Source organism: Chaetura pelagica, unplaced genomic scaffold, assembly GCF_000747805.2.
Source record: "Chaetura pelagica isolate M959 unplaced genomic scaffold, ChaPel_1.0 scaffold150, whole genome shotgun sequence".
Classification (NCBI taxonomy): domain Eukaryota; kingdom Metazoa; phylum Chordata; class Aves; order Apodiformes; family Apodidae; genus Chaetura; species Chaetura pelagica.
Window position 1 is genome coordinate 2,012,956 of NW_009952052.1, and position 22,765 is coordinate 2,035,720.

Below are 22,765 nucleotides of genomic sequence, written 5' to 3' on the forward strand. Positions count from 1 at the left end.
GATTCAGCACTGTGTAGCTTGGTGTGGTGTTTGCTTTAAAAGTTTTGCATCACTTGAAGAGATTAATGAAGCATTGTGATAGTTTCACTGTAAAGTGCTGAATATTGAAGGCTGTAGATATCATGAAAACACATCTAATTTATTGAAAATAAGTATTTTTAAGACTGATTGTGTTGCATTGGTACAGTAAAGTAAAATGGTTAGGATGTAAAGAGGAAACTTACTTTTTCTTCACACTTTTGCACAGTAATACTGACATTCAAAGTTAAGACTTTTTTCATTCTGCTGAACATACCAGGATGATGAATGTTTCTGAAGGATTGCAGCAGTTAAACTTGATTAACTGTTTGACTTTGTAAGTTTAGTTTGTTTTGTTATATTGCATTTTGAGTTTGAAAATGGCTCTTTTTTGTGTATGGAGTTGATCTAAGTGACAGGAATGGGTCAGTTAGAGGTTATCTTTGATGGTAGTATATAAAATGCTGCTTTTCTTCCACATGCTGTACATTAAATTGCCATTTTAAACTCAGCAATAATAGTGAGCTGCTGCCTCTCAGCCAGCATGTACCAACGAGTACCAGATGGCCAACATTATGGAGGTCCTGACATAAGTTTATTTGCATTTAAAAAGTGTAGAGAGCCCCTCAAATAAAAGCGAGGGCAAATCATATTAGCAGCTTTTCCCCTTCATATAGGAAAAACAATGTAAAATGCTCATCCAACCAAACAGTAAAAACTTACTGTAGTTTCTTAGGGTGAAACAGCTAAAACTCCCACAGAAATCAACCTGTCTGGGCAAGGGAAACGAGGAAAGAGTATCATAGAATCATAGAATGGGTAAAGTTGGAAGAGACCTTAAAGATCGTCAGGTTCCAACCTCCCTGCAATGAGCAGGAACACCTCACACTAGACCAGGCTGCACAAGCCTCATCCAGCCTGGCCTTGAACACCTCCAGGGAAGGGGCATCGACAACCTCCGTGGGTAACCTATCCCAGTGCCTTAGTACCCTCATGGTGAAGAATTTTGTCCTTATGTCTAACCTAAATATATAGCAAGTGAATTGGTAACAATTCAACCCAAACCTTTGGCTATCAGCTTCAGGCTCAAGAAAAGACCTACTAAACTGCATGGCCAGAGGACTGTCAGATCTCCCTTCTGCCAAAACAGAGAGGGAGAGGGCAGGCTGTGCAGCCAAGAGTCCCTTGACCAAACTGGGATTTCAGATTGCCTGGAGACTCCTCTGAAACACACTGAAGTCGTAGCTTCTTGTGCAGATCTCTCCTAGCACATTGTGGCCTAAGGAAAGTGATGAGCATCATGTCTTGTGAATGTGAAGCTGCTCCTACCTGTAGAGTGCCTTGTCTATACTGTCCTCCTGATCAGGCCTGTAGCAGACCCCCATTGTAATATCCCCTGTGCCTGCCTTCCCCTTCATCTCAACCCATAAACTCTTGTTGGCTCCTAATTTGTCCCCAGGGAGAGCTCCATGCACTCCAGCTGGTCTTTGACATAAAGGGCAACACCCCCACCTTATCACCCCTGCCTGTCCTTCCTGAAGAGTCAATAGCACTCCACTCTTAACAACCCAGTCGTAGGAGCCATTACTAGTCCCTGTTAGTTCTCTGGGGATGTTTTTTACCTACCCAGGGTATTTCAAATTATTGTCCTAATAATTTTGTACAAGGAGAAGTTAAGTTGGAGCAAGTAGTGCTCTAGTGTTCTCTAAAACTGGGTAGTCTTGTGAAAATGTGTGGAAGAATGAAAGCATGCAAAATTATTGGTGTCCACTGAAACACCAGTTTGGTGGAAGTGATGCATTTAGGTATTTACTTTTAAGTTGCAGCAATACGTTGACTCACAAATACTGACTTGAATGATAATTTAAATTCAGAATGATGTAATACGCATCCTAACTGTAATCTTTATTTTGATGCCATATTGATGATTTAGTTGCTAAATCAATTGAACAGCTGTTAATGATGTTTCCCTAGACTTCCAAACACTATTTGCCTTTTTGAGTTCTTTCCTTTTCAAATGTTTCTCTCTTTATATATTTGTAGAAAATGTGATATAAATTAAAATTGTAATGCATAAGCAACCAAATGTTTATCACAGGAACAGAATAATAAACATGGCTTGCCCTCTGGTTGAAAACATTTTCTTATTTACACTCTTAGTCCTTGTTTTCCCAAATTCAGAATAAGTAGATATGAGTTAAAGCTCAAGATTTCAGACTATGTGATAAGACATAGGACAACCTGTTTCCCTGTCTCCTACCCCCACAGAGGGTGAAGGATTTTAAGGCTTCTTCTTTTCTCAGTCTGCATTTTAGGGACCTGTCCCAGCCTGGTTTTACATTTCTAATCATACCTTTTCAGTCTTATGGAAGAGATCAGATTATTTTGGGTTCTTCAGTTGCTTCTAATGCTAATCTGCAGAACGACAAATCAAATTAGATTCTTCACGAAACTCTGTGATTCATTCCCTCAGCAGGTAACAAAGGACTCCTTATGTTTAAGGATTGCCTTGAAAAATAGTCTTACTTAATGAAATTAATCTGTCGTGGCTCTTATTACGTATTGGGAGTTGTAGACAAAGCAATTAAGAAACAGATATTGCAGTTAGAAGCAATGGAAAGAAAACCTTTTTTTGTCAGATGGGAAGAAAGGTATTTATCTTCTTAGTGTTGGAAAAGGAGTCAAACTACAGGAAAGGTATCCTGTTTTTTTTTCCTCATCCTCAGTGTGTTCTCTGTATTGGCTTGATCCTCTCAACTCTGGTCTGCACCAGAACAGTATTTTAATGTTGCTATTTTTTTAAAATGTTACAGAAGTGGAATCTTAAAACTATGAGAACAAGCTTGGGTTTGAGCTGATTTGGTTGAATTGGCCTTTGTTGAACTTGCCAAGCTATTTTTTTTAAAAAAGCATTATTAAGTGTGCTTAGTTTGAATTGATGCTCGGTTATTTGTTTGCTCAATGCAGGGTTAAAACCTGCAACTGCCATGGGTTTCCAGTTGCTAATACTTATTTTAGCAGATGGCATTGACTTTGAGGCAATTAGGAAGGCAACATCTACGTACACTTATACATGAACAGAACAAAAAAAAATGGGCATGTCTAAATGAGCATGAACTTAATCAACCTTATTCATGGATGAATGATGTCCTTAGGTAAAAACATTTATATGGCCAAGACTTACCCATTCTGAGACATTTGAAACCACAGGAGCATGCATGACTGGAAGTGTAAATTAAAATCACAGTATTGGTTAGGAGACTGTGCACAATGAAATATGCAAGAACAAAAGGCAAGACCTTTTTACAGAAGTGATACTTGTTTGAAAGTATCACTTTACAGAAGCGATACACGGATCTGAATGTCCAGAAGGGTAAGCATTGGAAGAGATGAAGTTGATAACAGGAAAAAGACATTTAATTTAAATAATGTCACTCAAAATAATAAACTTATATTGTTTTGAATACTAGGCTTCCTTTGCTTTACTAAAATAAAGCAAGTATTGATGCATGAGCAAAGCAATTAAGTTTCTTTGTATGTTGTGTTTCATATTACTGTTCTTAAGGCAGAATGTGCTTGAATTCCTCAGGAGAGATGGTCTCACTTCAGAGTGTGACCATCCATGTAGGGCAATTAGGGCAGTGGGAGGCACTGTCAGATGTGCAAATTTTAAAGATGGTAACTTTTTTCCATTAAAATTATTTTAGGTGCAGTGACAATACTAAAAGCTCCAACATTAGCTAATGCTTTTGATTGCTTAAAAAAAAAGCACCTTGTTTCAACAAATTTCGACAGTGTCATGCAACTTTCAGTGTCTTCCAGTTTAAATCAGTAGTTGACTTAGATATTAATTTCATGGTTTTTTATTGAAAGGAATAGGCATTTCTTTGGACTTTTAAATTTATTATGCTTTGATAGTTGCTCATGGCACTAGAACAGTTGCACAGAAAATGCTACTGCACTGGTGTTCATCCTGTTATGTCATTTTGTCTTCACAAAATTAACTCAAACTTAATTCAAAGGTATTTGGAAGATAGCACTGTAGCTGTGGCAGAGGCATGATCTTTTAACACAATTCAAATAAAATGGACAAAGTTTCTCTCTCTAGAAAAGAGATTATATGTATAGTACAAATCACATCACCAGTTACCTACTTGTTCAAATAACTAGTATTTAATGCTAAATTGTTTTCATAGCAATCGACACTGTTAACCCATCTGCAATCAGTTGCCTCCTTTCTCTGTTGAAAAAAGGGTTGCAACTGGATGAGCTTATCTTTCAATTTTATTTTAAATCTTTCTTTTATAAAATTGACACCTGCAGCTAGAAAATGGCAATTCTGAGGTTGGTCCCTGTGCTAGCTGTCAGTGTACTATTGCAAACTAAATCTGTCCACCTCTGTGCTCAGTAAGTAGGATGTCTCTCAACTTGAGAGTATTGTACTTCATGTCATAGTAAGTTACTGCAGGCTTGTCTGCTAGACAGATAGTGTAAACTTCTGCTGAAGACAACTTTGTCTTTCATACTTAATCCTCAGTTTACACTGTAGATATCAATGTATCTTTTTCCTTTGTTGAAACAGTCTATTTTAGTAGTGTAAGAGAAGTTGGTTTGGTTGAATATCAGCATAAATGCTGAAATGGGTGCCTGAACAAGCAAGTCAAAGCCCTTGCAATATTGCTTTGAAGTGTCAGCATGTCTAAGATCACCAGGTACTGGAGACACCCATATTGTGCTCACACACTTGTGTAATGGTTAGCAAATTTCACAATGGACTATCCAGTGAGTAGGATATCAGCATGTGGAAAGGTCATAGAGTCACAGAAGACAGAGGGAAAAACTTATTTATATACCCTTTTCCTATTTTGTATTATCCTGTCATGGAACTTCATTTAGATAAAATGCAAGCATTCTACTTTTAATCCTGGACAGCTGATGGATCAGATGTTTGACAGTGACTGATACCTCACTTCAAAGTAGAAGAGATAGTTACAGTAGTAACTTATGAGTGCTCTGAAGAAGTTTTTCTACTTCAGAGCCATTAGTCACATGGCTTCTGTCTTACACCATGGATGCTGCCCCTTCTAATGCTCTCAGGTAGTTTAACTAAGAATAAGGTAAATGTTAATCCTAAACTCTGATGCTGAAATGTGCTACATTATTTGCGTTAATATATTGTAGTAGGGAATTCTGCAAAAGTTCCACTTGCATTTAAAGTATTTGGAGGTGGGGAGGGTCATATTTCTGTTGGTTGTCATGTCTTTTAGAACTGTTAAACTCTTAAAGTTTGTACATGTGAAGATAATTGGCATAAGGTTACAGACGCAGAAAAGGGAAACTTGAATTGCATAAGATTATTTTTTTTTCTCCAAGTCACTCACTTACAATGAAAAACAACCACAGTGTTTTCATTGCATGCTGGCACTTTTGAACCAGGCCTCACCAAACAAGCTTGTTTCTCCATTGTCAACTCCAGTGCAAAATGCCCTCAGCTCCTTCTGTCAGAGGAGAGTAATGTGGTGAAGAGCAGTGTGCAGAAGAGTAGTCCATAAACGCAGTTTAGACTGTCCATAGGCTCTGGAGTGTATGGTCATATTAAAAAAATGTTCTGAAAGGATTGCAGTGTCCTTAATAATTCACAGACTTGTATTATTTTCCTTTTTTGCTACAATAATAATTAAAAAGGAAAATGGGGTTAACTGAAGAATAATATGGTTGCTACTAGATATGAATTTTCTGATCTTTTTCTCCTTCAAAGTCTAACACTTGTCAGAAGACCTCAAGTTTGTTGTCTGTTCTTGTCAATCGAGTCAGCTGATGTAAAGCCTTCCACTTCCCTCTTGTCTTCCCCTACCCATCTTCTTCTGAACTTGGAAGCCAAACGTGTGTATGGGCACAGTGCTGAGAGTCAGGGAGAGGGCAAGCTGTTGTTTCACAGAAAAAGGGAGCATGAGTAACACCAGCAATAGATCTCATAGCATCCTCTTTTGAATGTGAATTTAACAGGCTTGTGACTGTCAGTCATGTGGTACTGACCCTCCTTTTTGTCTTGCCTTGGTAGACAGCACTGTGTGTGCTGTGCTGTAATCTTTGTACAGAGGAACGAGGAGGATTGACTTGGCAATGCTCTCCATATTTTTTCTATTTTTCTGAGGCAGAATGAGTTACTCATTTAATGGGTATCTCCAAAAATAGCTGGCAGAACAAAATTGGATTAAATGCCTGGCTGACACTGGACTGCCTGCAATATGCAGCTTATGCTTCAGGTGTTGGTGAAAGTTCTTCACACTTCCATCTCCTGCAGACTTCCTAAGTCTCTGGGAGAAAACCTAGCTACCCATTCTAGGGAGTAGGAGTTTACCTTTAGATGACTCTACTGCAAAACTATAATGCTTAAGTTCAGGGCTTCGAAGCTTGTGTACACTGACCCTCAATGGGAAGACAGAGATTTGTAGGGTGAGGTCCCTAAATAGGTTGATTCAGCTGGCTGATGTGCTCCTTTTATCTGCTTGGCAAAGTCTGTAGAGCATAAGAGAAAGGGAAGAGAAGGTGGATATGAAGATGGACCAACAATAGTGTTGTATTGCTGTCTGTATGTGTGTGTCTAGTCCTTGAATTTACTAAACAAGAGATGCTTAAAGGTTGGCTTTTTCTAACTAGCAAAACAAAGGCTGATGGATTATCTTAAGTATTATATCAGTATTGCTTATGTTGATAGGATGTGTTCATGAGGCACAACATGATGTGGTATGAGACATCCCTCTGCTCATTTCAGGCCAGCTGTCTGGGTATATTCCCTCCTAACTTCTTACTCAACCCATCCTACTCACTGTGGGGACAAAGTGGGAGAAAAAGAATAAGCCTTGATGCTGTGCAAACTGCTGAGCAAGAGCCAAAATACTGGTGTGTTACCACCACGGTTTTATACACAAATCAAAACCATAGCAACTGCTGTGAATAAAGCTTGACTCCATCCCATCCAGACCCACACAAGCAATTAATTTGCAAAATATGTGATATAAAGGAGATTTCACTTTTCTTGTCCTTGTCAAGGAAACGTACTTATATACTAAAATTTTATTTAGAGTAACACTTAAGAGAGAAACAAATCTGTAAAATGGACCCGAGAACTTGATGTGTGCCTAGAGTAATTGTTAGTTGCTGATTTATTTTGTTTCAGCTAACTCAAGAAAAGTGTTTCACATAAATTAGATTGAACTAGAATGATGTTATTAGTGGCATATTGAGAGTAATGCATTGCGAGTGTTCAATAAAAGATAATATTGATTTGTAGAAAACTGATCTTTGTTTTTTAAATTGAGACCTAGTCGGAACAATTTTTTTTTTGCTTACCTAAACTAGTGTTCTCACCTTATTTTTCAAATTAAACCTCAGGTAACTTTTATTGTTGCACAAAATTGAATAAAGAAAGAATAACAGACGAAAAACAGCAATACAGTGTTAAAGGTACGTCATTGAATTACAAGTTACTCTTTTATGATGGAATAGAAGACTTTCGTGGTTTAGGTAAATTGGAAGTTTCCTACAATTACAGTCTAGTGATCTTGTAAGGATGTAGTCAGAATTTGAGCAAAATAAAACTTTGGTAGAAATTTTTGCAATTTTTTCTACCAAACCTGACATAATGGAAAATATTTCAGAATCTTAGAGGTGAAATCACAAGATTGATGAGTGATTAATCCTACAGTTCCCTAATGGTAAGAAAGTGAACAAGATTGATTACATCATAGCCAGTATCTCTGAATTACAAGCAGACAGGCTGGTACAGCTTCCACTAAAAAAGGCATCAGCTCAATTTGAGTCTTAAGAAAATTGCATTACATAAAATTGTTAAAGCAGGCTCATGCACTTGGTTGCTATAAAATTGTTATAAATTACAGATGGCCTGATCTCCACGGTTGTCTGCTTTTGAATTTTGTTTGTGATGGTTTCTTAGCACAAAACATTAAAGTTGACCAAGATATAGTGTAGAGATATATGCAGATTACCAGCAGATACCTAGTTCTATCTGCAAGTTTCAGGCCAATTGACTTACAGTGAAAGTGTTGGAAATTAAGTGAGGATCCAAACACACACTTCTATATTACCACTTTTTTTTTTGTTTTAAATAGGAAAGAGATTATTCTTACCTATAGACATAATTTCTCAGCTCTGAATTTTGCTAGATGTAAAGTTATGGAAGTTCCTAACTATTTTTTAAACATTTGCTCTGTAGATACTGAAAGGTGGTTTATCTTGTTACCTAAAGGCTACTTATGGATAAAGTGTTAGTGTCATGTTGTCATGGTATGTTTTAATTTTATTATAAATGTACAGCAGGCAGGATTTACATGCAACTTGACTAGGGTATAAAATGCACTGGATACTGAGTAGAGAATTGAATCAGAGCAGAAAATTTGAGGGAATTGGTTCCATGATAGCAACTCTCAATTTTTAGTGCACAGCCACATACGTTTATCTTTCATATTTGTAATAAAATGCAGTCAATACAGGTCTTAGGAAACCATTACCCACATGATTATCTAATATTTTGAGAATTAGTCTACTTCAATTCACAGAGTAAAAATTCAGCTATTCTATGAAGGAGTAGCACTTCTGTTAGTGTCCTGTGTATCACACAGTCTTTTCAGAAGAATAAAAATAGAAATTCTGATCAGACAACAGAATAAAAACTATTCTTTCTTGACTCCTGTTAAGTACTCACCTTCCCATACTATTAGCATGACATGCCTGTCGGGATCCTGAGAGCACCTGTTACCTCTCCTGCAGTAGAACTTGATGGTATTTCCATGTTTCCTTTCATTAAGTATGGAGTATGAATATTGCATAAAATTCCTGCAGAAGATACTCATGCTGAGCTGCTGAAGCACTCTGAAGAGCTGCCAGTAAAATAATCTCTCAGGGCTTCAGGAATCGGTTATGGCAGATACAGACGAGACAAAACCCAGTAAGAAGTCATGATGACTCATAAAGGAAAGTTTTTGCTAGGAAACCAATCCTGAAACAGTGTTTCTATGCATTAGACATCCCACCAGCAAAACTGGATGAGCCCCCGAGAAATTACAGTAGTCCAGACAATATTGCTTTTAGCTCCTTCCACTGGGAAAAGTAAGAGATTATTAGTTAGGGTACATGCAAGTGTGGAGGACCTTCAGCCTTAGCAAAAACATCTGCCAAGAGTGGATAAAATAGCTGACAATTTCTGTGCACTTGGTCATTTGAGAATCACAGAATTGCAGAATGGCAGAGGCTGGAAAGGAGTTCTGGAGGTCATCTTGTCCTACTCCCTGCTTAAGCAGGGGTCACAGTGCAAATTGTCCAGCCCACATCCAGACGGCTTTTAAGTATCTTTAGGCAATCTGTGCCAGTGCTTAGTCACCCGCACAGTGAAAAAGTGTTTCCTGATGTCTAGGTGGATCCTCCTGTATTTCAGTGTGTGCTCCCTGCCTTCTTCTGGGCACCACTGGAAAGAGCCTGGATCCAGCTTCTTCACACTATCCCTCCATAGAATCATAGAATGGTAGGGGTTGGAAGGGACCTCTAGAGACCATCTAGTCTAACCTCCCTGCCAAAGTAAGATCACCTAGAGCAGGCCATACATGAACACATTCAGGTGGGTTTTGAAAGTCTCCAGGGAAGGAGACTCCACACCCTCTCTGGGCAGCCTGTTCCAGTGCTCCATTACCCTAATGTTGAGGTGGAACTTCCTGTGCTCTAGCTTATACCCATTGTTCCTTGTCCTATTACTGAGCACCACTGAAAAGAGACTGGCCCCTTCCTCTTGACACCCACCCCTCAGATGTTTAGTTACATTAGTAAGATCCCCTCTCAGCCTTCTCTTCTCAAGACAGAACAGCCCCAGTTCTCTCAGCCTTTCTTCATAGGAGAGGTGTTCAAGTACCTCTGTATACATCGTATGCACCATATACATTGATGTGACTTCACTGAGCCTTCTCTTCACCAAGCTGAACAGTACTAGATCTCAGCCATATGAGACAAGCTCCAGTGCTTTAATCATCTTTGTGGCCTGTTGTTGAGTTTCCACCAGTAAGTCAGTGTTTCTCTTCTACTGGGTAGCCCAGAATTCGATTATAACATTCTAGATGTAGCCTTAACAGTCCTGAGTAGAGGGGAAGGATCACCCCCCCCCTTGACTTGAAGGTCATTCTGACCTCAATTTAATTCAATGATATTTGCAAATAAACTGTTTGCAATATTGTCAGAATAATTTAAGGCAGAGGTTGTTGCAATACATAGTCCAAAATGAGAGCAATCTTGAAATATAGTGTAGTGGCTGTTGGTCACAACTGTGCAAAATGGAAATGTAAGGCTTGCATATCAAAGATGCTTTCATGCTTTGCTGTTTGCAGGGACAGTGTTTCAGAAGAATGTACTAGTACCAGAGCAGAAAGCCAGTTGTGTCCTGGGCTGCATCAAAAGAAGTGTGACCAGCACATCAAGGGAGGTGATTCTTCCCCTCTGCTCTTGTGAGACTCCACCTGGGCTATTGTGTTAAGTTCTGGAGTCCCCAACATAAGAATGACATGGAGCTCCTGGAATGAGTCCAGAGAAGGGCCACGAAGATGATCGGAGGGCTGAAGGACCTCTCCTGTGAGGACAGGCTGAAAGAGTTGGGGTTGTTCAGCCTGGAGAAGAGAAGCCTCTAGGGGGGACCTCATAGTGGCCTTCCAGCATCTGAAGGGGCTACAGGAAAGCTGGGGAGGGACTTTTTACGAGGGCTTGTAGTGATAGGACAAGAGGGAACTGTTTTAAGCAAAAAGAAGGTAGATTTAGATTAGATATTAAGAAGAAATTATTAACTGTGAATGTGGTGGGACCCTGGAATACGTTGCTCAGAGGAGCTGTGGGTGCCCCCTCCCTGGAAGTGTTCAAGGCCAGGTTGGATGGGGATTTGAGCAGCCTCATCTAGTTCAATATATCCCTTCCCATGGCAGGGGGTTTGGAACTAGATTATGCTTAAGGTCCCTTTCAACTCAAATGATTCTGTGATTCTAGCGCAAAGATTATTTTGAATGAGAAGCTGTTAATATGTGACCTGAAGTAAATGTATCAAGGAATTGCTGTAATCACACAATTTAACAAAACCATGGAAGTTGCTAAGCCAGTGTTGCATGTTGTAGGAACTAGCCCCAGTAATCTTGAAGGCTCCACTTGAAAATAAATGCACAAAATTGTATACCTGTTCCCTTCAACTTGGCTTTCTCATAGCAGTTTTTAAATGCTATTTTTATTTCATGCTGCTTAGTTTTCTCTTTTAAGCAGCCTTTTTCCAAAGGACTCAACAAATAATAGTGCTATTTATCTAGTACTGGTGTCAATACTTAAAAATAATTGCTGTGGGAGTCATACAGATTAGGAATAGAAACTGAGATGATCCTGCTGCAGCAGGATTCCCAAGTATTTGTCATGCTATGTTTCACCACTACAAAATATGGCACTTTTTAGATAAAGCAAAACACCAAATTAAACATTAACAAATGTCTCTGCCTTCCCATGCAGTTTTTGCCTGTTGCACACTTCTGTGCTCACTGTGCACCATATTTAGCTTTAACATCTCAAAAGGCCTCTCACCACATAAAGCTCAGTCATGTATGAGTCCTGTTGGAGCAAAACTACTCAGAAGAAATAAAGCATCACAATTTGTGTTTAGGATTTGGAATACAATTTTCCAGCGGCTCCCAGCGTGACTTCCCCTTTCATTCTTTTCTGAAAGTTTCAACATCTTGTTTGTGCCAGAATTATATAGTCTGGCAGGGACCTCTGGAGGTCACCCAGAAATATGGCATGATCTCTACTACAGAATGCTTTTGTAAGGCATTGCTTTTCATTTTACCTTCTTCAGGTATATCTCAGGACAATCAGGTAGCCCAAGATGCATGAGTCCAAAGAGAGGACAAGGCTGACCTGAAAAATAGTGTGGTTAAGGGGGGGGTTGCTTAGGTATTCTTAAATTAAGAATAATTGTGTGTGTGCAAGTCTCTTGTTCTAACTGATCTGATTAGTGCCAGCCTCTCTTAATGTATGCCTAAGTGTAGGTGACTTTGGAGAAGTCACTGTCCATCTCTGAATCATGACAGACCTTAAATACCAAGTGTCTTCTAAATTTGCACAAAAATCCTCCTATGTGGCATGCAACATCTTAACCAGAAGTGAAGCCATACCAAATTTTATAATTGTTTGAAGTCTTAGACAGGAGGATAGGAAATTTCAGCAACTGATGTTTGTTATGGTGAGAAAATGGAGCGAGCAACATAGTATTGCAGGTAAAATTAAGAGTAAGAGGAAGGTTGGTTGGTTGTTTTTATTCCAGATAGCTGCTGGATGTTGCTTCGTGTGACTGATATTGTATCAATGAAGTATTGGTAAATTGTGGGTGGCTAATAGCCTTTTTTCTTTTCAGAGAATGAAGGATTGGCATGCTGCTGAAAACTGTAGCTGTAAAGCAGCTGAATAGTGCTTTAAGAACAAAGATCTCTGTCAAGGAAATGAATGCAGTTTTAATGTCTAGAAATATTTGCTGTACTATCAAGCTTGAAAATAACTTTTCAATCTTTCTTAAAGTAACTAACCTTAAAGCATATTAGTTTACATACTGGCAAGGGAGCAAAATGGGAAAGAAACTGCAAATCAAGAAATACAGTAATGGTGTTGGAAAAGAGTATCTTAAAGCATCTTGTTTCTATAGAAATTCATAACTTTATACCTTTTATCTTCATTGCCTTATTTAGAGAGTGATGAACCAGAAATATGAATTGAATAAATATTGAAAATAATTATTGAAAATGGTCATTTGACAAAGCAGAGGCCCTAAGTGGATTATCCATCCTGTATTCTTTGCTGTTAGGCAAAAAAAAATAAGTCAGTTTCATGAAATCAAGCAACGTGTCAGAAATGCTTCTTTTCACAGCTTCTGTGAGCCGTGGTGTTCCTTACAGAGTTGGAGAAGAGCCAGATATACAGATTTTTATGATAAATTCTATTCTGAAATACTCTTAATTCTGATGGATGTTCATAATGATAAATTAACTTTTATGGCATACTTGCTGAGCTATGGTCAGTTGTAGAAAACTTTATGTTGAATGGTCACTTAAAAAAAAAAAATATTTTATGCAACAATTTAGTTTCAAAACCTATCCTTTTTTCTCATACCAAAAATAAGAGATTTTTTTTCTCTGCAGTGTTGAGTAGCATTTGGAATCAGTGTGTGGTTTTTCAGATCACATACTCAAAGACGAAAATTTTAATACAATATAGAATCAGGGAATCCATAGAAAATTTTTCTAGCAGGTGGTTTCCCAAATAATTCTGGTCTTGAACATGCTGTGTAAAGTCAACATAAGGATTTTTGGCAAGGGGAAGCAAGTATTTCTGTGAGAGGTTAGCAAGGATCTGTTTGAATGCGAAAATACCTGTTCCCTGTAGCTGCAGAAATGGAGTTCAGTTCGTTGCACCTCTTTCCTGGAGGTTTTTAGTGGGGGCCTGCTCAGGTAAGAGGAGTGTCAGTATGATGAGCGTCTGTTCACTTGGGCTGTAGTTTGGTTTGAATAGTCTTGAGTTTTCTCACTGCTCTTTACAAACACCAGGCTTGTCACTCTTTATCTCCAGTTTGCAGAGAGGAAAATAAAGGATTACTGAAATAAACAGAACTTTGTATCCATGTTTTGAACTATAAAGTTCTCCTAATACTAATACTAAGATTTAATGGCTTTAGCAACATGAGTAGCTTCAATGACTCTGTCAAAGCTGAGTAATGGGAGTGATAATGATAGGATTGAAGCAGGTTCTGTTTGTATTAGCCCAGCCTGGCAGCACTCTACCACTGGTACTCAGAAATCTGGTCTAGTTAAGGGCTGTACTCATTGGTCAACTAATCCAGTTCATAGTTTTGTGATGGGGATGGAGTAAGTGCATGCAAGAGATGCGTTCATCATGTCACTGCTATAAGGCAGTTTGTGTTCATTTTAAAAATTGATGTTGTGATGGATTTGGGTGATCAGCCTGATATTGGTATGAGAAGAACTATAAACAGATTTATGAAGTCATTTTCATAATCAAACTTACTATCAATACCATCTTACATTTTGAAGTCTCTAAGGAAAGAAAAGACTGGGAGTTCTCTTTTCCAGAGGTGAAGAATGCTGCTGTGTGCCTTCAGGTTTAAAAAGGAAAAGGTCATTAGTACAAGTTGTGTCCATTGGTGCTTAGCATCTGTAAAGTCTGCATGTTCTGCAGGTGCTCTTTCCAGGAGGCTAAATAATGTCAATAGTCTGCCTCTACTTTTTAAATTTAACCTTTTAAATACTTGAAGATTTTTCTTTTTAATGCTGCAGAATTGTTTAACTTGGATGCTGAAATTAGTTGATAAATCAAATTATAGAGAGCTTTTTGCCTAGTTCACAATACACAGTGGTTCAGTTTAAGATTTCATCTTATTTTTAGTCTGCATGTCTGCAGGTGCTCTTTCCAGGAGGCTAAATAATGTCAATAGTCTGCCTCTACTTTTTAAATTTAACCTTTTAAATACTTGAAGATTTTTCTTTTTAATGCTGCAGAATTGTTTAACTTGGATGCTGAAATTAGTTGATAAATCAAATTATAGAGAGCTTTTTGCCTAGTTCACAATACACAGTGGTTCAGTTTAAGATTTCATCTTATTTTTAACCTATGCTGGAACATAGATTTATTTAAAAATTGATTACCTACCAGTGAAGGTATAAGGATAATTTTTTACAGTCATTTGCCACATCCCTTATGACCATAATGACAATTTTATTTCATTACAAATCACATTAATTATGATAAATATAGAAAATTGTTTTTACTGCTCATACTGGAGCAGCATCTTTAATGAGAATTTTTAAAGCACTATATCTTTTTCAGAAAGGTTATTTGTGTTCCTTTTTTTTTCCTTCAAAGCCACAGAAGAAGGAGGATCAGCAGGCAGAAGCTAAAGCAAGTCCGAAAAAGTCATCAGAACCCACTATTGACCTTTTAGGACTTGGTAAGCCATACATAATTACCTGGTTTTTAATCAAGCACAGATAGTATTTTATATTTTAATAGATATACTTCTGTTTTCTCTGTGTTTACTGATAATTAGCTGAATTTGAAAACCATAAGATTGAGTCTATGAATTTGAAATTGTAAAGGAGAATGCCATAGGGATCTGGGTATATCAATACTTGTGTTTTGCTAAGGACGGTAATGAGCTCCTATGGGAAGGGGAAGCTACCAAAGTGATCTTCAAAGGGCTTGTGGATTGTGTCTAAAAACTTGGCTTAGAAGAAAAATGTTTTGTTGTTTTTCGATTTTTGGTTTTAAGGTATGAATAATGTTACAATAAAACAGTAAACGTCCTCTCTGTTTTAGAATTCACACTATCTTACAAAATGTATATTATTTTCCCCCTGAAGGTAGACTGGCTATAAAATACTATTTTTGTACCAGTGTGTGTTGTGGTACATATGTCATTCCAAGTAATCTGCTACCATAGGGAAGCAAATTTTAATTAATAGAGCATAAGTTAGATTACAGATGTAGAATGAACCTATTAAAATGAGAAGTAATTTAGAATTTGATGGAAAGCTCGTTCTCCTTTATTTTCCTTTAGCAGATCAACAACCTAATTTAAGAACTAGAACTTAATCAATATGTAGTTTTGAGATTGCTAGGCTTCTGTATCTTTTTAGTCATGATTTGAAAAGGATCTTGGTAATGCTGTTTTATAATAGAATAATGAACTTGTATTACATAGACTGACTTGAAATGTAATATGCAATAGAAAGGGTATTATAATTGGTGTTCAACAGCTGTGCTTCTTCAGTGAGATATACAAAGGGCAAGGTTTATAATTTGTATGTCAAAACTCCGTAATTTTAGAGGAGGAGGGTGTGTTTAAAGATCTTTCAAATAACAAATTGAAAGGCAGTGTAATAAGCTAGTAGTACTTGGAATCCAGTGAGCTGCAAATGAGATATGTGTTAATGATGGTATAAGGCATATTTCATTTGGAGAGTTGTCTTTTAATTAATGTCTGAAGTAGACTAGTTCAGATAATATTAAGAGAAGGATCACTTCAACCCAGTATGTTATAGAAACATAGAATAGCCCAGGCTGGAGGGGACCTCAAAGACCTTCTGGTCCAACCCATGGGTGGGGGAGCCTAGATTAAATTATCTAGCATCCTGTCCTTTTGTGTCTTGATTGTCCCCTTCCAGTGATGAGGACTCTACCGCATCCATGGGGAGGTTGTTCAAGTAATTGTTCTCACTGTAAAGAATTCCTTATGTTGAGATGAAACCTCTCTGTTGCCCCTTGTCTTCTCTATGTGGCACCTTGTGAAGAGAGAGCCTTTGTCCCCTTTGTAGCTACCCTTGAAGTACTGGCATACTGGGGTGAGATCCCACCTTAAGTCTTCTGTTCTCTTGGGAGAAAGAGCCCAACTCCTTCAGTCTTTCCTCACAGGGCAGGTTCTGCAGCCCTTCAACTATCTTCATGGCCCTCCTTTGCACCCTGTCCAGTCTGTCTGGGTCTCTCTTAAATTGTGAGGACCACAGCTGGGCACAGACTCCTGGTGTGGCCAAACTAACACTGAGTAGAGTGGGATGATCACATCTCTATCTTAACTAGTGATGCCCCTGTGGATATAGCCCAGAATCCCATTTGCCTTTGTTGCTGCAGTGGCTTACTGCTGATTAAGATGTTTGATACGACATATCAAACAGCATTACAATTAATATGATTGCATAGCTTATTTTTCATACTGAGTGGACATGTTTCTAGTGAGAATTCATTCTCATAGGACTTCATTTCTGCAAGTGAAGAACAGTAGCAGGTTTTACTAGGGCAGATCAGAATCACTTGTGATAGCAGACTAAGTAATTTTAATAGATCACAAGTCTTGCTAGAATAATTTTGGCTTTCAAAGCAGCCTGGCTTCTTGCAAAGCTTCTCAAGCAAGCCTTAGTGCTGGCTTTGGGTATGAGGTTAAACTGTGGGGTCATTGCCCTTTTTATCTTAATTTGGGTAAGCATCTTGTGAGACAAGACTTACCCAGTGAAAACTATAGGTAGATAAGACAATTTTCTAAAAATTATATTGTTTTTTTGTTTTAATTTACAAATGGCAAATTTCTCAAGAAAATATGCCTAGGCAAATTGTATTTTCAAATCTTGTAATACCAGAAGAGGCGTAATATCCTCAGTCACTGAACTATCATGTTTGTGTTTCTTCTGAGCCTTTTAAAATAGATTCATACGGTCCTTTGAATTCGTATTCAACGCATTTATTATTGAGATGCGGTTTGGATATTCAGTTTTTAATAATCCAACAACATTCATGGCTCTTGGCATTTTGATTCAGAGAAGGTTTTTGTTCAGAACTCCACATGCAGAAAGCTGGGGAAATGGACAAGTACTTGCTATAACATTCTATGTTGTCCACAGGCAATAGTGTTAGTGTTCTTGCTGTGACACCCCAAATTCCTTCTCTTTTCCCAAGCTGTGAGAAATCACAGGCTGTGTCTGTAAGTTAAAACTGAAGCTGCTTTTTTAGTGATCTCTAAAATTATTTGGATCTTGTCAACACTGGAAGAGTGACCTATTGAACCTGCAGGGACTGAAAATTGATGCTAAAATCAATAATATGGAATTTTATAACATTGATTTTTAATAGGAGAAGTACTGGAAACATTTTTCAGTTTGAAAGCCACAACGTGTAGAACAGAGTTCTTCAGCACCTGAGTCTTTGGCAGTGCTGTACTTTGGTATTTCTGGTATTAACTTTGTGCTCCTTTTTGGAGTTTTGTGTTAAAAAGGTAGATCTCTCCACTTACACCCAGCTGGTGTAAATAGAATTTTTTAAAATACTTGTAAAAAAATATATGATAACTATGTACAATAGTGGGAATCTTTGCTTGGAATCTTACCCAGGCAATTTTGGATCTGTTTGCCAAGTATATTACTTAGAAATTACTCCAACATACAAAAAAAAGAAAAATTAATATTTTCAAAGTATATTACCTTACAGAATTATCAGAAAGAAGGAAAGACCACTTTATATATTCTGCATCATTTACTGTGTTTAGATGTGTCCTTCCTAAAATGACGGTTGCACATTCTGGAATAACCATTGCAGTAAGTTACAGTGAATGACAAGAAAACAGATGTACTATGTTATTGTTGTTAACTGAAGTGTGGGGCACTTATCCAGCATGCTTGGAGGTAAAGTATGATATGCTAAAAGCTGCTTATCTGCTTGTGTGGGAAAAATATTATCTGAAGGAACACTGTGAAGTTTTGAGCTTCATCATGGTATGAAAAGTAGCTGAATCTTGCATAACTGGGAAATGCATTTTTGTCAGTACTGTTGGTCAGTGCCAGAGCAGCACGGTTAGTCCTAAACAGAACAGCTTAAGTACATAATACATAAGTATCATATATGCATATATAGATAATAGACTTATAGTTTCATAGAATACTTTGGCTGGGAAGGGACCTTTAAAGGTTATTCTAGTCCAGCCTTCCCTGCAGGGAGCAGAGACATCTTCAACTACATCAGGCCCCAGCAAACCTGACCCTGAATGTTTCCAGGGATAAAGCATCTACTAGCTCTCTGGGCAACCTGTCCTCCCTGTCTCAGCACTCTCACAGGAAAGAATTTCTTCCTTATATCGAGCCTAAATCTACCCTCTCTTAACTTAAAACCATTACCCCATTTCCTGTCACTGCAGGCCCTGCTAAAAAGTTTGTCCCCATCTTTCTTATAAGCCCCCTTTAAGTATTGGGAGGCTGCTATAAGGTCTCTATGGACTCTTCTCCAGGCTGTCTTCACAGGAAGGTGCTCCAGCCTGCAGATTGTGCTCCATGAGGTCCATCTTTCCTTTGCTGGACACAGTATTTCAGGTGAGGTCTCACAAGAGCTGAGTGGAAGGGAAGAATCACCTCCCCTGACCTGCTGGTCAAGCTGCTTCTGATGCAGCCCAGGACACGATTGGTCCTCTGGGCTGCAAGTGCACATTCATAGAGTCATACAATCATGTCTTTTCATCCACCCCCAAGCCCTTCTCCTCAGAGCTGCTCTCAATCCCTTCATCCCCCAACCTATATTGAGACCAGGATTTGCCCTGACCCATGTGCAGGACCTTGCACTTGTTCTTGTTGAACCTAGTGGGGTTTGCATAGGCACAGTGCTTGAGCCTTGTAAGCATGCTAAGGCTTAATGGTGTTGATGCTGTGTTACATGTGTGCTTAGATAAGCAATGTATCTACTTGAAAAGGATACATGTAGAATTACTTCAGGCAAACAGCATTTTTAGTTTTCTGGCTTTTCACATTTTATACCATTAAGTATTATATAGAAATGACCTTCCTATGAATGCTTTTTCACTTCTGCTGAGGTTTTAGCAGTAAATAAAACTTTATCGATGCAGTAAATAACTCCACAATGAATTCAGACAGATGAGCCTTGTTTCTATTTTTGCCCCACATTTTGTTTAAAGTATTGAACTATTTATCTCAGTTCTGCCTTTCTAGTAATACAGTGTAATAAGTAATCATGTGCATATTCTCCCTCTATTGCAAGTCTTGGAATGGCTGTCATAAATGCTTATATATAAAAAAATGCATGGCAGCTTAGTAACAAAGTTCTTATAAATAGTTTTCCCCTGTAGAAAATTAGTTTCAAAAGCATAATGTAAACTACAAGAGTGGATCTTCTTTCTTGGTGTTTCCTTTCCTTGCTGTCCCTTTGACACTTTTGCTGGTCACTCTTACTGTTGGCACAAATCAATATACCAAGGATTAATGGTGTTGCTCTCACTTCCCTCTCTCCTCTGCCCTGAGGGGTTTGTTTCCCCTTCTTGAAGATGTTAATCACGGAGGCACATCCCTTGTCTCTCTGATGGCTCAGCCTTAGCCAGAGGTGTGGCCAGATTTTTGGAGCAGGTGGAACTTTCAGCAGCTTCTCACAGGAGCCACCCCCAGGGCCCCTCCCCTGCTACCAAAACTGAGCCACAGCAACTCAACACAACCACCTCTTCTAATCAGTTTGGAATGGTAGGCAGCCCAAGTTAAATAAAAAGTAATATACTTAGAGTAAATCAGAACTCCATTGGACTATCTTTCTTATACAGCACATATATTTTAAAATTAGGATGAAAGGAGGAGGTGCTTCCTAAACCATGGTTTAGTGTGTTGAAGTTGGGAATATCCCTATTCTCTATATGAGAAGTGTGAACTATTATTTTGAAATAAAAGTCTGCGTATGCCTTCATGCATATGTATGTGTGTATATATATATATAAATGAAGATGGTAATTTTGCTACAGGTAATGAACTAGACTGCAAACACGTTTTTTCTGTATTCTGAAATGCAGTTCTTTATGGGACCTTTTGGTTTCATTGCGGGTGAAGTGTTTTTCAAGTTGGTTTCTAGTAGATATAAATGTTTCAAGTACTACATTTTTGAGAAATCAGTAAGACAGGATCATCTGTTAATAGTATTCATACAGGCTTAAAGCTGCGTGGTAAACAGTAATTCAAAATATCTGGTTTCTGCTCTGATACTGATGGGGAGATACTTATTTTAAATGTAAAATTCAGTAAGAGGTAAAAGGTATGTACACTGCCAAATAACTACACTTACAGAAGTGATGTAGCAAAACCCTGGATTTTCACAGTATTCATTTCTAAGCAGCATTTTAAATACTTGAAAAATACGGTGTTCTTGAAGATGTGTTCTCTCATGAATGTTGCAAATATGCAAAATGCTTGTTTTAGTAAATTATTACATTTAAATTTTCCATCTTCTATGTTGAAGTTTTTTACATTCAGGGAAACTGAACCACACTGGAATATGATGAGAATTATTTTTTAATACATGTGACTCACTGAGAAAATGAGAACATTAAAATATTAATTCCAGACAATCCTTTTGCATTAAAATTATGCACAGTTCATTCCTAAATTTATCTGAAACAGTGAACCTTTAGGGAGATGGTTTTGGAGCTGCCTGTTTGCAGCATGAATTCAAAAGAAGCTTGTTCCTTAACTTGCCAGTGTATTTATTTGCACACATCTTAGAGCACTGGTGTGGGTGGAATGGTGGAGCAGATTATCTGTGTGGTCATTTTGCTGTCCACTGACTTGCATTCATCAGAAAAGAAATAAGGGAAGGAGGAGACCCTTGTGCTAAGATATAACTGGTTTTGTCATAATTATAGGTGAGTTTGTGACTTCGTTTTTCAGAGTTGCTGGAACAGCAATCATCCTCAATGAATCTCAACATAGTAATAAAATCGGCTGAGGTGGCTACTTCACTCCTATGATCATCGTTCAAGCCACTCACTGTTTACTCAGCATAGAAGATCCAATATTGCCAAGCCATTCCTATGGCCATTTTGCCTTTGGATGTCTCTTAGTTCTTGCAGTCAGCACAGTTATCCTCACTAACTGTCTGCATTAGGGTTCTAGAAGCTTTGAAGTGCTTAAACCTCACATCTGCCATCAGACTCACATGTTTCTCTGGGATGTGTTTCATGAGTTATCACTAAACTGTTTATGCTGATATCCAGTGATTGACTTCTGCTCTTGAAATGGACTTTTTCACTCAAGCAGATAACTGTCATGGTTGTAGGACTTGTTACAGTTAATAAGAGGATGAAGTGACATTTTCTGAAATATATAACAACTATTTTTAGTGTCCTTGATGCTTTTTAAAGGTGGTAATCTCTATACTCTGTTGTGGTTAAAATTTGGAGTATATTGCTATGTTAGTTTGTAAGTCCATGTCTGAAGTTTCTAATGGATATATTAGAACTTAGTTACATATGTGTAGTTGTGTGACTTTAAAACAAGCAACCAGCCCAAATCCTTTAATGAGGATGTTAGAGAAGTTAAAGTTTGCTTCACAGAACCTTACTGTGAATAATGAGAACAGTGGATACAACACATGCAGCTAGAAGGAAGTTTTTTATTGAAACATGCTAAGGCATCAGGAGGAAGTTGTTTTATGATGTTAGCAGTAGTTTCTTCAGTGTACTATGATCTAGGGATTTTAGAATACTGAACTTCCTGTGATACATTAACAGCCATGCTAGTTGTCATAGTGATGTTTCATTTGGAGAGGATGTTTTGACTTAATTCAACTAGTTTGTAATGCCAGAGAAGTTTGACTTCTGCAGTAGGTATTGGATACTTTGAGACTTGACTTCTTATTTTGCCTGAAAAAGCTTTTCTTAAATTTGCTGTTAACAATATGCAGTCATCATAGTGTTCAGGCAAATCTAGACTCACCTTTTGTTTGTCAAGTCTGTGTGATGACTACTGAATTTTGATATGCTTAGTGATTGAATTAATTATCCAGTTTTTTCTACTTGTTTTCCACAGCTTAAAATTGAATGAGAAATAGTTGCTCTGCTCCTTAAAAGCATTTTGTGATATTTTTGTCCCTACATCCTTTAAAGTATTTTCTTGCAGTTCTCCTTAAAGCATAATTCTTCAGCCCTGTTTTTGTCCTGCACAGATGCACTTTCATATCAATCACTAAATGTGTTCTTGTATTGAAGTGGTTACAAGTATCAGAGCTGTAGAAGGTTAAGTCTGGACAGAGCAAGAGCTCTAGGTTCTTCTGGATAATTACCCCAATGTACCAGGCAGGGGTGTTCGTATGGAGCTATAGAATAAAGTCAGTGCAAAGTACTTTTAAA

General features: G+C 37.9%; 1 protein-coding gene across 1 annotated transcript in view; it reads left to right on the plus strand.

The window, feature by feature from the left end:
- SMAP1 (small ArfGAP 1) overlaps nucleotides 1–22,765 on the plus strand; it is a 73,699-nt gene that overhangs the window by 41,234 nt on the left and 9,700 nt on the right. The window contains exon 7 of the mRNA XM_010003482.1: nucleotides 14,977–15,061. Within this exon, the coding sequence (XP_010001784.1) occupies nucleotides 14,977–15,061 (85 nt within the window). The remainder of the gene's footprint in view (nucleotides 1–14,976; nucleotides 15,062–22,765) is intronic.